Source organism: Lonchura striata, chromosome 1, assembly GCF_046129695.1.
Source record: "Lonchura striata isolate bLonStr1 chromosome 1, bLonStr1.mat, whole genome shotgun sequence".
In the NCBI taxonomy this organism is placed as follows: Eukaryota; Metazoa; Chordata; class Aves; order Passeriformes; family Estrildidae; genus Lonchura; species Lonchura striata.
In genome coordinates this window covers 120281164-120297307 of record NC_134603.1, presented here as the reverse complement: position 1 = coordinate 120297307, position 16144 = coordinate 120281164, and the positions used below count along the sequence as shown (strand labels likewise).

At 34.4% G+C, this 16144-nt stretch overlaps 1 protein-coding gene across 1 annotated transcript in view; it reads left to right on the top strand.

The window, feature by feature from the left end:
• The window catches only part of KCNH8 (potassium voltage-gated channel subfamily H member 8), a 175748-nt gene that overhangs the window by 145890 nt on the left and 13714 nt on the right, over nt 1–16144 (top strand). Inside the window, exons 12-13 of the mRNA XM_021538123.3 lie at nt 10339–10377; nt 12079–12434. Of these exons, the coding sequence (XP_021393798.1) occupies nt 10339–10377; nt 12079–12434 (395 nt within the window). The remainder of the gene's footprint in view (nt 1–10338; nt 10378–12078; nt 12435–16144) is intronic.

The following is a 16144-nucleotide window of genomic DNA, read 5'->3' as shown; positions in this document are numbered from 1 at the left end:
GTAGCAGCAGCTGTTCATAACCCTGAATTATCCTATGAATATCTTATGAAGAACTCGGAATAAGTAAATGTTTGGACAGTATCTTTGTAGGCTTTGGAAGAGTTTATTGTTTCTGATTATCTCTTATGAACACGCACAAAATAATTTGCAGTGTAGACAATATTTTTTCAGATTAAATAAAAGGCTGGTTAGAGTCACACTGATAAAAAGAGCAAGAAGCCTCCTTGACACCTATACCATCAAGCTATAATTAAGTCCCAAAGGAAGACAAGGCACATGCAGGCACAATCTTTGTCTCACTAAAGCTCTATCTATGTGACTAATTTTCAAAAAGAAGAGGTTATATTCCTGAAGAGTCAAAAATCTCTGTTTGTAGATAGGACTTGTGGATCTACTTTTCTGTTTGTACACTTAAAAGTAGTGTTCTGGCTCCTATAGAAGCTTTCCTTCCCCTCTCCCCAAAGAAGAAGCTGTTCTCTAAAATGAAAACATGCAGTTTGTGAAACACAAAGGGTTGATTCCATCAGTGTAAATGAAGCTTAAGGACAAAGTTTCATGAAAATGTGTTAAATTCCTTCTCCAGCAGGGAACATGCAGTCTTAATGCACCTTAGCCAGGCTCCTTGATAATAAAATGAATAAATAGACAAATAAATTTTAAAAGGCAATCTAGCAACCAAGAAGCTATAAAACCAAAGAATCTGCCCACATCTTCCCTCTGGAAGGCATTGTCTGAGAAAATAGGGATTAATTCTTGTCCTTTGAAGAGGCTGATATCTGAGCTTTCTGGTTCATTCCAGCTAAGCCTTAAGTAAGTATTTTAAAAGCTTGTGAGTAATTCCTCTACATGTCATTTTAACTGCTTATTTGAAGACTTTTATCTTTCTTTGTTCTAACTGTTGTCATTGTCCTTGTAGTCATAAAATGGATAGCAAAAAATATTTTGAATGCAAGTACAAAATTCAGATTAAATCCTGCCCTGCCAGTGTTTGGTTTTCAGTTAGTAGATTACATATTTGACATTAATTCATTCTTGCCTTTTTAGTCATCCTTTTTCTACTATAGATCATCTGAATTTATGAATGCTGCTTTCCAATATAGCAATAACACCTATTACATATTTGATTATCTATTATGCATCAGCATAGAAAGTAGTGTGAAATTTCTGATTTTTTTAATGCATTGATTTTCTGCATAGCAAATAGTATTTCACTTTAAAGAAACAAACAACTTACCATATTTGCTACTCTGTAAATAGTAAGGAAAAAAATAAGGTTTTTTTAAGAGTTGTTTTTAAGTATGGCAAGTTTTGTAAAATAAGAAAACTTGATAGAAACCATTACACAATTACTTATTGATGAGTTTAACTTCCAAAGTAAAAAAAAAAAATTAAAAAAAAAAAATTCTTATTCCATGGGTATTCTCTATGTGTTTATAATAAAAGTCATGCATTGAAAAAATGAATTTCCAAATCAGCTCTTATTGTACTGCCATACTTAGTCACTATTCCTCTACTCCAGCCTAGACCACTGTTCATCCGGCACACTGTAGGACAATCACAGGTTGCAAAATATTTTAAATAAGTAATTTTCATAGAACATTTCCCAAATAATTCCAACCAACTTTTTAATAGAGGAGAGTTTTTTTCACACCACCCAGCAGTTACATAAAATGAAGTAGTTCACCTTAAAGTAAATCAATCTAACTGTAGGGCTGGATAAATTTGAGGAAAACTTGCAATTTTTAAATATGCTTAGAGCACATTAAGCACCCATCATTGTCAGTAGCTTGTCTGGTGGGGGATCATGTATTATTATTCCAGATGTAACTCACTGGTGTTTATTGTCAGTAAGTATAAATCTTGCAGAATCAGAGACCAATCAATGCCAGTTTTTGTGTTTCTACACAATTATTACAGCAGGTAGAATATAGAACTGAATAAATCACCTAAAGCAATGTATTATCTGTATGATTAAAAAAAAAAAAACTATAAAATAATTTTTAAGCTGTGAACCAACAGTTTATGATCTTTCTCTTTACTTAACGTGCACATGGTTTCCCTTTGCTCTAATTTTTCTGGTAGAAGCCCTAGGTGACTGATGGCTGAACAGCCACTGCTACTGCCCAAAAGACACCATATATTAATTTTTCCTTTATACCTCTTGATATGAAGTGGAGTCTATAAACTTCTCAACTTCTCAGTGATTATAGTGTAGGAATGAAGGTGTTTCTCATACTGTCAAAAACTAAACTAATTTTATAACTGGTAACATATAATTAACTTTGATTTCTGATATGTTCATTGGAGTAGGTCTCTTACCTGCCTCTGTGCATGGACTACTCTCCAATTAGGGTTGCTGTCAAATATAACTCAGGGCTCTCACATTTTACAAGCTACTCAGATTTTTCATTTATACTTCTTGGATGATCTGGAATTTTTTTTCTTTCTTCCCTCTCTCTGTCTCTTCCTCTTCACAAAAAAAGTTACTCTATTGCTGAACAAGGCAGCACTCACACAATGTCATTCACGCAGCTCAATTTCTTTATTTCTATGGAACAAGTAATGCAGCTGTACATGGGTGTGCGCACTGGCAAAACCAAACAAAATCAAAGCTATTAATTCACCTGTTTTATGCTTCATTTTCAATATTAAATGGATGAGATGCATTTTGGGAATGAGCTCTGTCCAATAGCTCTCTGCAAGATATTCCACAGATCTCCTACTTGTGTTCATGACAGTAATTATGTTTCTGTGGATCTTTGGCTATTAAGTTGGGTGCTAGCTTCAAACAAGGAAATCTGCTGCAAGAGCCTCCTCCCTGTGCAGGGCTGCAGTCAGTCCTTTCTCCAGACCCTCAGCCTGGCAATTAACTTTTTCACTTAATATGGAGCAAGGCTGACCTGGAGCTATAGTGTAGGCCAGGTCTGATGCCTTTTTTTGTAGTCTGGTAGCTCATAAGGATTTTTTAGTAGAAGTTAGTGGTGAGCCTGATGTGTGGTGCCTCTGAGCCATCTCTCCCCCACAAGTACCCCTCAAGGTAATTGCCTCTGTTCTGTTTCTAATATATTCTTCAATATGGTACACTGCTGAGAAATAATGCAATGAAAAAACATAATTCATAAAAGACTGGTTGGCCTTTTTATTTTCTTTCCTAAAAAATCTTTTTTCATTTATAATCTCCTGTTTCATTTCTGTAGCCTTCAGTTATTCTAATATTTATGAAAATAAGGACACAGACACCTATACTGTCTGTTTTTGTCTCTAGTAATTTATTCTTCTGATCTGTGGTCATTTTCCAGATAGAAGATTCATCCCACCACAATTTATTTGAGCAATTATGAAATCTTTTCCATTAATATTTTTTTTTCATTCATTTCTGTATATTTTATAAATCTTTTCCATTTTACACCTAAAACAAGTGGCCAATTCACTGTAAGGGTGAATCACACAAGATACTGAAAAGAACAGAGGAGGGGAGGAAATAAACTATTTACATTAGTCTAGGACTATGTTAGGTATATGTGACTCATCCCCAATTCCAACTCTTTTACTTCTGTGAATGGATTAAGAGACAGAAATTATGAGCTTTACATTATTTATTAAAAGCTTTGCATTGTTTATTAAAAGATTTTCACAAGTAAACCTTAGCACTTTCTTGACAAATAGAAAAAGATTTCATTGTAACTAAAATTAACATGTTTAAATAAGTGATGAATTTTTACTTCTAATTTTAGCTTTTGAGTCTTTTTGAACACTCTCCATTGCCATTCATTTCACTTCCTGGGATTATTACATTCTGCATCAGATTATAAAGCTTAGCCCGAGCGTAACATGTTGAAAAAAATCCAGGCAAGCAAAGCAGCTTATTGATGTTTTTAGACTGTTGTATCAGGAGGGTATAAAACACTGTGTCAAACAATTTTAGACAGGAAAAACTCCTGACTTGCAGGGTATTGCCTTGGAATCTAACTATATTTCTATTTTAATTATACAGGCATGCTAGAGGATAACGTTTTTCCAATATGTCTCAGTATGCCTTAGGGAACATGATAATATTGCTTTTACAATATTAATATTATCTTTGTCCCTACACTGTGAAAAATGGAAAATAGAATTAATTCCTAATATAGCTAAACTTTAAATTATATAAATTTGGAAAATTGATTGATTGATTTTTTTTTTTTTTTTGTATTATTATTCCTTTCATTTTGTATTGATAAAGCACTGATCTGTTGGGGACCTTAAATTTAGAAGCTCTTTTTCAATAACTTGTCCTTTTATTATTCTGGGTAATATAGGACTAATTAACAAAGGAAATTATAGTACCACAATGTCTTCTATAAAAACATTCGTTCTGAAGGCATAGACTACCTTAAGACACAATGTTTATGTTGGAGTGGCTTATGTGGTGAAGTTTCTACATGACTTGCAGAAAATAACACTGAAATGTGTAAACTAAATGTAGGTAGTCTTTGAGAAAACCTGAGCAAGCTGTGTATCAAACATTACATTTTACATTGATACAAGTGTGCATTCTCAATTTTGAGCTGGTAATGTTTTTAGTGAAACTTTTCTTTAAATGTCATAGAGCAGTAGAATAGCAGACCTTGGAAAGGACCTCTGAAGGTTATCTAGACCCACTATTCTGCTCAAAGATATGAAAGCATGTAAAACCAAAAATTATTTATGTAAAAATGCAGTTTTACTGATCTCAAAAATAATACATCTGCACACTTTCTTTTTAATTACCTATACTTTCATCCAGTAAAACTAGAGCTATAAAACCTGCCTACATAAGTGCAAATATAGTTATGCTGAATATAGGTTTGATACTCAAGACATATTTTACATTATATTATTATAATCATGTTATTATTTACCACATCACTGAAAATTTTCAGTGATGCGGTAAATAACAATATGATTATAATGATAAATATATACATACATTTTATACACATATACTTTGTATACATACAGGACTGCATAGATACTAATTGTTCAGAGACAGATTCTATTGCTAATTCAGTGATCATTCCATCATTGTCCAAAATTTATATTGGATTTCTATGACCATGCTTAATTCTATGTCATGCTGCTTCAAGAAATTCAAGTTGTTCTTAAAAATTCTCCATTAATATGTTGCTGTACTCTGGGAGGCACTTGCTAGCACTCATCCCACTCATTTGTGCCGTGAGTGCTAACAAAACACCTGGCCAACATTGGGAATGTGTACAAATAGGCAGTTGACAGTGATAAATTTAATTGGAGAATATTCTTCAATATCCACTTCATTGTCCCTCTCTATTTTTCTCAAGAGGCTCTCTGAAGTTAGCTATACATATTTACATAAATACTAGAAAGAAGTTTCATTTGAAGATAAAGCTAACATTACAAACACAATTCCTTTACTGTATCTACAGCCCCAAACTGAGGAGTCTAACAGAATATCAATCAAGGCCCAGTCATGCTAATATTTATGAGCCAGTTTAAAACTTTGGAGCTGCTTGAAGTTAATCATATAAGTTTTATTACTTTGGTAGGTGTTAGCCTTTTTTGTAGTTTCTATTATCTAAGTCTTTACTTGACTGTAATCAACCTGTAGGAGTATTAACAAGGTTTCTCAACTATATCTTTTTTCTGCAGTAATCTGAAAGCTTTTCCAAAAATACAACCTGCCAGACAGTACAGTCAGTGCCAGGCTTATTGTCTGCTTTAACAATTCCTTCTTTTGTTTTCTTTTCATCTTATTGATAGAATATTCTTTTTTTTTTTTTTCCTTTTTTTTTTTAATTCTAACTGCTTCAGTGCTACAGATTTACTGTGAAAGATTCCTTTTCAGAGCAAATGAGACCCTAATTTCTTCTCCTGCTTTGGGGTGGGGAAGAGGGATGTAAACATATAGAAGTAAAAATTACTAATTATACCATCCATGTTTCCCATTTATTTATTCTTAATATGGCACAAGTGGCAGAGGTATTAGTTTTTGCTTTCTGTATTATCTTTTTAACAAGAAATGTAACACATCCTGTATTGCTAATGAAACAAAGTATATTTTTTTAAAAATTAATGAATTCAATGAGGTTAACATTCAGGTTTTTAAAAAAATATATGAAAAGTAAACTTTTAACACTAAATATAAAAGCTCACACGAGACTTTTGCAACAAAGAAAGTATTCAATTGCAAAAAAAGGAAAAAAACCTATCCAAAACTAACCACAAGCAGCCTGTTACAGAACATTAGTACCAAGTTAATTGCAAAGAAACAAAACACTCAGGATAGCAACTTAACAGGAGATTGCAGAGCTCATGGTAATTCACAATTACTGTCTGCCTAGGACAAAACACCTGTGACAGATCTGCAGTTCAAGTTTTGCTGCTATTTCAATGTACTCTGTATTGTGAGAAATATCAGAGAATGCTGAAAACATCTGCTTCCACAAAATATGCTTTCTTTATCTGTCTGTTAAATGGGAAAGATAAGAATAACCCTGAGAAAATATAGTAACAAGCCAATGAACAATAGAAAGTCTTAAAAAGAAAATCAAAACAAAAAAAAAAAAATACAGAGGGTGGGGATGGCAAATTGTTCAGTATAAAACAATTATATCTAACAAGCTCTTTGTGAGTGATTGAGTCTTTAGTGATTTAGAAGACGTGATATTTCATTAAAAATTTCCTAATTACAGAAACTGAGGCCTGAGCACATGAGGCATTAAGTTTTGCAGTAGTACAATAATCTCTTGTTATGTACTTGTGTCTTTTCCATTACCATACAGTAAGTTTGCAAAGAATAGAACATCTGGCATGCATTCTTGGGGTTTTTTTCCCACACTGCTGGTGTTCCAAATGGGCTTTTCCCATTTCCAAATGCTGACTAAGGACATTAATACTCCACTTTGATTTCAAATCCTTTCCTGAAAATATATTTATCCTTTTGACTCCTCAATATAAAGAATTATATACTAAAACACATGTATTTTAGTACCAAAGATTACAAGAAAATAAGTGAAATGATGTTTTTATTTTTATTCCTACTTTTTGTGAAGGCTTCAAGGATCAGACCTGCAAACACTGGAAACATTCTATTGAGGCCCAGCAAATAAACTTACTGACTAGGCATATAATGTATTAGCCTCCAATTTAGCTGTGTATCTACATTTTTCTTTTTAGGATTTTATCATTTGAGTTCATCTTGAATTATTATACAGTTTATTACCTGGGTTGGTCCCAATTCCTGGAGATTATTTATAAATGACTACTGCCTCTTGACATTGAAAAAAATTTTCAGATCATCAGCTTTCAACAGCAAACTACTAGTTTTCGGATGGAGAAATTTTATTTTTGTGCTTCTAATAAGCAATGTTAAGGATTATTGAATTTTTTAATCTGTGTATTAAGATATTAAAAAATTGGAAGAATGTAGATTTATGATTCCATACATGGAAGAATTTTATATGAGTCTGCTTTTGGTACATAATCTATTCTTTTGTCTTGTATAATTAAATGTAATAGCTGGTTTCACAAGACATAAAGAGATACCAGGGCTGAAATCAAAACTTTTAATTAGACTCTTTGGTTGTATTTCACATAATTCATGCTAACATCAATCTTTCTGGCTTTTTTTCTCAATGCATAGTAAGTTAAATATCTGTACTTTTTCTTTCAGCAGCCCTTATACTTTGAGAGCTGTACTTCTTTTAAAAGACAGGCATATGAGGTATTTGGCACACTCTTTGCATAAGGAAAAAATAGAGCATTTTGTAGAAGACTGCACTAGTGTGTTGCCCTAAATAAAAGGTTTTAGTGTCCTAGAAACCTCCTAATTATTTACTCTGATACTACATTTTTGAAAAGATAAAGCTATGTGTATAATAAGAACTTCTAATTTACTGCACTTTGACTGGCTTTGTCCAGGTTCTTTTTCATCTTTTCTCTTTGGGACTGGAGCGAGAGACAGAGAGGTGCTGGAACAAGTATAAAAGCAAAATTCTTGAGAATTCTCTCTGGGCACAGATTAGTTTCTTTTGCCAGCTTTCAACTACTAAGCCATAAACTCAGTCCCCTGTTGGGTGTGCAGGATGGGCAATGAGTATGGCCGCAGTGTAATTTTACAGAAGCAATTACAAGGCTCTTTACTGGTGATTTTGTTCTATAGGAAAGATAGCTTATAGGTCCATAGTTTATTGTTCCATAGTTTATTTTAAAATATCAATATTTTCAGACTGAAATAATCCCCAGTGGGTTAAAGGAACTAGTCTGGGGGAACAGGAGGAGTCTGAGAAGCAGCTTCTCACATCATGTGCTCTGTGTTCGTACTTACCCTTATTTTCTGCTGCACGGCCTCCTGAGAACACTCCCTCCCCTCCTTGCAAAAAGCAACCTGCCTTCAAAAATTCCTTTACCCTTGGGTAAGGTCCCAAGGCAACAAAGTGCTGCTGCTCACCCTGTTTGCTGTGCAGCCAGTTTCTCCCTACTGCAGTGACCAAGCCAGGACTAATAATAATAATAATAATAATAATAATAGTAATACAGGACAGACAGGGATCGATGGGTGGCTGTGGCTCCTGTGCTGAGGAACAGCAGGGAGGTCCAGAAGCAAGGGCACAGTGCTGGCAACTGATCACACAGCTTAAAACCCACATAATGATTTCTTTGTGTTTTCAAGATGTACAGTCAGGATTAGCGAGTATTCAGGAGGGAAAAAACAGCAACATTAAAACAAAAAGTGAGGGAAATCTTCACTCACATTACAAATTACAAATGACAAGTCACTTCTAAAGCCTTCAGCAGGAAAATGCATACTTTCTGAGACGTTTTTTGTGAAGCTGCTAATATTTTGGATTTGCCTGGAATTTTAATTAAGGCTGCTATTTAACATTCCTACTGTGCCTAGAAGCCAAGCAAACTAATGTCCCAAAATTCTGGGCACAGTTTTATACTAATATTTTAAACATTTGTGCAAAGCAGGCCAGTAGTACTTCCTAATTCTGACTTTAATATTTTAGCACATTTCTAGTTTCCTCTTATCCTGAATCGTGAAGATACTGGTTTTTCAGTTGGCATAGATTACAATGCAATTATGTGATTTCAGTACTTGATATCTCATTCTCTGCTAACTCAGTACTCTGTCTAGCTTGGTAAGTACAGAGCACTTATTTTGTTTACATAGCCTCATTATTGCAGTTGCTCTGTTTGGTAGTTGTTAGAGTGCTATTGCTACATTTAATGATACACCTGCTACTGGCTTGGCTGTTATGCAGTAGGATTTCTGCTAATAAAAACTTAAATATTCTGTATTTGTATGTTATACCACTACTAGTACCCTCATTACAGAACAGTTTTTAGGTTAACCTGAAAGACTTGGAACAAAATAAAAGATTATAAAATAACACACAATTATTATTTTTAAATCTGTGCCTAAAGTTTAAATATTTAGGAGTTCCGAAGACATTTGTCAAACAAACTGAGATGTTCAAATGACTTTCAGAAATGCCTAACTTCTACCTATGTTTGGAAAAAAATAAATTGACTGATGGGTTAAACATTTTTTGCCTTGATATGTGGGTTTAGGAAAGCTGAAAAAAATCTCTCAAAGTTTTACCTGGCAGGCTAAATTATTCATATAAATACAGTATATAAGCTGCCAGAGACTTGCCCATGATCAAGATGTGGACATTCAAATAAAAAGCAGAATTTTCATAACAGATATTACACAGCAGTTCCAGGGGATTTTATTAGAAGTAGTTACTCTTGAAAGTGGCATAATTTTTTCGTTTTCCTTTTGCTTTACTTTCTGTGTAATTCATTTCAAGTTAGACACCTCTCCCTCAAGACTACCTTGCTCCTACTTGCTTGTCCCACCACTGCTTTTGCAAATTTCTCAAAGATGCTGGGGGTGCTTAGTTCAGCATCACATACAGACTAGGCTGGCACAAGAGCTAAAGTTAAGCAGGGCCAAAGCAAAGCACTTGTTCCTGCATTTCCACCAAACCTGAAAGCACTGAAATCTACCAGGCATGCTTTCATACACATCTACATTTATTCACAGGTTTGGAATCTTGATCTACTTTTTTTATTAAAGTAAAATATTATTTTTTTCATTAACTCACTTTTTATTTAAGATAAAACAACTATTTTTTTTACTCTCACAGCACCTGTTTGCAAGGATTATCCTTAGTTCAGTGTTATGTCACCATTTAGTTTAATATAGCCATTTTATCGTGAGTGTCTTGTCTTTAATTGACATAAATGTTTTGGTTTAGATGTTTGTATCCCATTGGAAGCCAAACTGTGCAGATGTACATACTTCCTACCTCTTTGGTTTGTTTTTTGCAGGTAATATCAAAATTATCCAACAAGCCTACACTATCCCAGGTATGTTGATCCCATTTTAATTATGCCAAGCTTCACTTTGAATGCGCACTTAATTATAACCACAACAAACTCCTTCCATTCCTTCTTGAAAACAGACTTCAATTTTTTCAGACTGGGAATTCAAATAGCATCCTGCAGATAGTTCTGCCACTGCCCATTTTATGAGTAACAGCTTATAATCTTTTTTCCTAGGTGCTAAATTTGAATTTCTTCCTGTAGCAACTACATTTTAGATACATGGCTACCCAAGCCAAATTTTTGAATATGGGTAACACTCATTCTCTATAGAGTATAGGCAGTATCAGTGCCAGGTTCTGTACAATTTAATCATCATGACAGCCTTTGAACAACTACTACAGATGACAACAAGGCTTTCCTATTTTATAAAGACATGCCTTCTGTCACAGCTTGGAATTCTTACCTTTTCATATATACCTCAAAATAAAAGATACCAGTTCACTAAATCTGTCAACACCTACCAAGAGAAAAGCATACATTCAATGAAAGTGTGTTGTAACAAAATTAAACCTATGCTGCAGAACATTTAGACAGATGCTCATAGGGGCTTAGACTATTTGGATAAATTCCCCAAATGTGTATTTCCACCCAGCCAATCTGACTTGGCCTGAATGTGGGATATCTGACTATGCGGGGTCATCTGAGGTTTTCTATCTAAAGCTAACAGTACCTTAATTAGCCTTGATTAAGAGGAGTAGCCTGTAAAAAAAAAAAAAAAAATTAAAAACAACTCCTCCCTTTGAAACCATGAAGTTACATTTGGTTTGTTAATTTTATCTGGAGCCTGAGTCTACCTTAGGCCATTCACCTACTACCAATAAAGTAAATTGTACCATGGGAATAAATGGAACTATTTATGAGTTAAAGTCTGACCCTGTCTATGTTGGCATGTGTTGACACTCACAATCAACATACTTTTTTACCACAAAAAAAATAATATTGATATCCTATACTGTGCTTTAATTAGTACATAAATTACAGAATCTAGGTCTATGTTGCGTTTAAATTTCCATGGTTCCAACATCAAGCATCTAAATTGCATTTTATTCAAAACCAGACATAGCTCTGCTTTCTGATGACTCAATCCTGAAGCCAAAACTATCACACTATTGGTGCACTAATAGTGAAATTCCAATTCACTTGGAGTGACATGAAAAGTCTGCCTACCATCCCAGCAATTACTTCAGTTACAAAAATTTAGAAGGACACAGAGACACTGGGCTTGAGCTGAACTGGTGTAAATGCCATTTACACTTCATATAAGGTTCCATGTGAAAAAGTGGTGTTATTTGAATTACCAGCCTCAGATCTCTTCTGTGGACTGCCAAGATTCTGGTAGCATAACATTCAAGAAATAATGCCTCAGCTAAACAAAATTAATCTTTTCATGTGTACATATGGCAAATGACTTGTAAAAACTAGTCATGTACCCTTCTTGGTAACAAAACATACTGCAGTGAGTTTGCTGACCATGTCACAAGTGACCTGTTTTAATTTGTTTGTATTTTTCTTCTGTCTGCAGATATAGCTGAGGCTATGGATAAGTTCCAAAAGAGCTCTCTCTAATGAGAAATGAATGCTGTGTTAGATCTGGGTTTGCTCCAGAATGAACAGCAGAAAAAATGGTGTTCTGCAACATCAGACTTGGAATTTTACGCTAATATATATTATTTGTTATTTTAGACAGAGCTCAAGGGAAATGGAAATATAAAGAAGAGACTCCCTTCAATTGTAGAAGATGAAGATGAGGAAGAGGAGGGAGAAGAAGAAAGCAGCACTCTTTCGCCAATTGATACGCGAAGCACAAACAGCTCTCAGCAAAAGAAGACTGCAAGCAGCAAAAGCCACCTAGGGAGAAACTTGAAGCAGCTGGCCTCAGGAACGGTGCCCTTTCACTCCCCCATCCGTGCTTGCAGTTCAAACCCCTCAAGAGCCAAACATGAAACAGAGCTCCATTACTATTCCAAAAGGAAGGAGAAAAACCTTAAATTGTACCTGTCAGCACTGACCACCAGCGGCCCACCAGATCTGAGCCCAAGGTAATAGCTATGAATGGTCATTTTCCTATCTATCATGTGACTCATATTAAAAATAGCATTATTTTGACACTATAAGAGTTATTCTTTAATAGTTTATACTTCTGTTCATCCCACATTATTGTAGAAACCATTGCACACTAGGCAGAATGTTATGGCTTTAGAAGTTTATTGCAAACTAAGGTATTTTTACCCATAAAAAGGGCAGTAAAAAAGTGAGCAACTGCAAAAATGGCTATTCAAATAGTCTGGCCTTATGGTATCATTTTGTCTATAATATTCATTCCCCCAATAGCACTATGAAACATTCTGAGACCATCAGAGATAGAAAAATTTAGAAAGCTATGAATGAAATTATACAAGCCAAGAAAATACAAAAAATTACTGGAGTATAGAACTGTAATGGAAAACAATTGCCAAGCAATTTTGGAAAATATTTAGAGCGTTTTTTCATTAGAGACAGGAAATCTGATAATGGAAGTTATACAGAGTTAGCAAATGTTCTGCTGTGTCTTTTAACACAAAGAAGCATCATATGACAGTTTATTGAAGTATTGCTAGTGTAAAATTTAAAATATTTCAATTTCTTAATTTGTACACTACTTGAAAGTGGTTTATGTAACCTGTTGCTAAATTGCTGCAGTGCAATCCTAGTTTTAGTACCAGTTCTTTAGAGAAATCACAAACATATATATATAAAGAGATGCAGTAGTTCATCTTCCAGTTCAAATATTGTCTTCTATAAACTGAAGTGGTTTACATATTCAAGCAGTTCCTTCATTAGAGGCAGAGTGGAAGTTTCAGGAATTTGCCATTGCAAATATGAAATAGCCACAGTTTGAACAATATTTGTTTGACTCTGTCAAAGCACCAGTCTATAGAGATGCAATCATAAAAAGGACATGGACGATTATATAGAACTCTTTCCTCCTCATCATATATTTTATCACTAGAGACGCATTTCAAATAGTACCGGGATACAAAACAATTTTAGTTTTTCATAAAATCAGAGAAATCACAAAATGATTTAGATTGGAAAATACCTCCAAGATCGAGTCCAACCTTTGACGAACCACTATGCCAACAAAACCCTAGCACTGTGTGATATTTTCTCATTTGTTTTCTAGATCTCATATTATTTGGTTCAGTCAGCTATGAGTAAAGGTCATTATCATTCACATAATAAGTGGTAATTCAGGGAAAAACTATTTTTTATATTTTCTGCTGAAATGTAGTCTTGCTCATTATTGCTATGAACTTATGCAGCGAGACATTGGCACCCAAGGCTATTAAAAAATATGAAAATGTATGTTTACATATATGCTTTCCTGTTTCCATTCATAATTTTATAACTGTAGACTAATCCTGTTAATAGGCTGGAAAAGTGGCTCAAGATGTATGTTTTTCAGTCTTCTTTTTTTCCAGACAAAACATTTTCATGTTATCTCCTAGAAGGAATTCATATTATTAGGATATTTAAACTGAGAAGTTAATACCACTTTAAAAAAATAGTCTTAAGTGTTTCCTTGTAAACATTAAGGATAAAATAATATCTTAATTAAAATTCTCATTTACATTTGGTGTTGGCAAGGGAAAGATAAGAGACTGGTTGAAATATCCAGTCAGTGCTGTTCAGAGGTGTATAACCACAGTTTCTCAAGAAACTTCTGTTGTGGATGTTTCTGTGAGGAAACTAACTAGAATTCTTTACAGGTGCTTCAGGTTCTTTCATTATGCCCCACAGTGAAAGCAATAAAGCCCACAGACTGGGTCAAATTTTTAAAGAGCTCTTAATGCAAGGAACAGAGGCTAGAATTGTAGTTTCTAGAATAGAGCCCCAGTCAACTGCTTTTTGGGTTCTGCCTATGAAGTGGAAGAGCATCAAAAGGAAGAAAATACAAGTGGTAATAAAGGCAGCCCTAGGAGGAGGTTTGATGTAATTGAATCCCCTTAGAACCATACAGAGTGGGGCCTAATCCCTAAGAAGACGTCACATGTTAAACTCTTCTGACTTTTTTGGCTTCTAAGAGTGGATTTTTCTGTCTTCAGGAGAAAATTCAGGGCTTTACAATAGCTGATTCAGAGAGGGGTGAGACTTACCAATTAAATTTGTCCCCTCATGTTTTCAATTTACCAGCTTATGTAGCTCCCCAGCCAGATCATTTTATATGAATGGGAATATTGCACATTACATGTTTTCCACATAGAAGCCTGGCACTCTCAACTAAGTATTTGTCCTAATATAATTTCCTTTGAGTCTGAATCTTTAAACACTATAAAGAATGTAGCATCTATAAATTCCAAGTCACATCTGAGTAAGCTTTCTCCTGTGTGCTTTAAAGGCAGTTAAAATGTTAGCATTTTATATAATTAGAAACCTCTACAAAAGTGATATTGGTGTTTAAAATTTGCCTTTTGAAGCAGCAAGGCCAAATTACAGTAAACAGGTTTTATAGCAAATTTCAAACAAAGTAATAGTTCTGGTTCTCTGCTGCAGATAGCAGTATAGGCCAAGGCTGCTCAAGCACCACATTTGTGTCTCCTCTTCTACCAGAGGCTGATTAAGATTAGAGTCAAGTCCAGCAGCATCCAGCTGGCATTGTGAACACAGACAGAGATCTAAACCCACACAAAGAGCTAAAAAGGATGAGAATACATGGTCTGGATACAGAGGCCTGAGTTACATGGGTCTTTCAAGCCCAATACATCACAGATAGCTCTGTGTTCTCCGTTCTTTCCTTCCCTAGACATTTCCAGTCAAGAAGCTTTTCTGAAAACATCTTTATTAGATAAAAATTCTAATGTCTATCATCACAAATTTATCCCCAGTGACTGAGAGGCTAATAACTTGCTATCTTAGCCCTTCCAGATTAGTATTTAATTCATATGTCTGCTGTAAGATAGAATGTGAAGCTTGTTCCTGAACAAAACAAGAAATTGATGCTTCATATCAATCAACTGGCAGTTGTATGACTCTTTCATTGACTTTAATATAGTTCTCTTTATATCACAATTTATTTTATTGGAGAACAGAAAATATTCATAATTATATATATATTTTAATACTGTGTATTCATTCCTCCAATACTTGTTTTCTTTGAATTCAGAACTTGATTATTGTATAAAATACCACTGCTTTTTTTTTTCTTTGGCTTTCTTGACACTGCAATTTAGAGATAACTGCTATGTATGGGTGGAAATAACTGGCAAAAATACCTTTTCTAGTAATCAGATCCAATACTATTATTAATGTAACTGGTACACTGGAGACTGGTGTACACATCTTGCCAACAAGATTTCCCTGCCTGAACTAGTTAAAAAGAAATTTAGAATAACTATTTGCATGGAAATGGCACTTTTGACTGAAGTTTACAGAGATGTTTGCATAAATATATTGTGTTCAGGCTTAGGCTCTGTCTAGGTAAGCCTAATATAAGAGCTTGATTATGTGCAGGGAGATTTTAGCTTCACAAGAGCATTGTGAAGCCTCTTTTGGTTGTGCAGAAGAAAGAATAGCAAAAGATTACTGTAGATATGAGAAGCAAACTATAGTCTGTGTAGTATTGGATTGGACCCAGAAAATACTGTAAAAGTCATGGAAATTTTGAAACCTCAATTAATTATACTTGGCCTCACATTCCTCCATTATCAGTAATTTTAATTTTTAGTGACTCACAAGAAGTTATGCTAATATAATAGGATCTGCTTTTCTC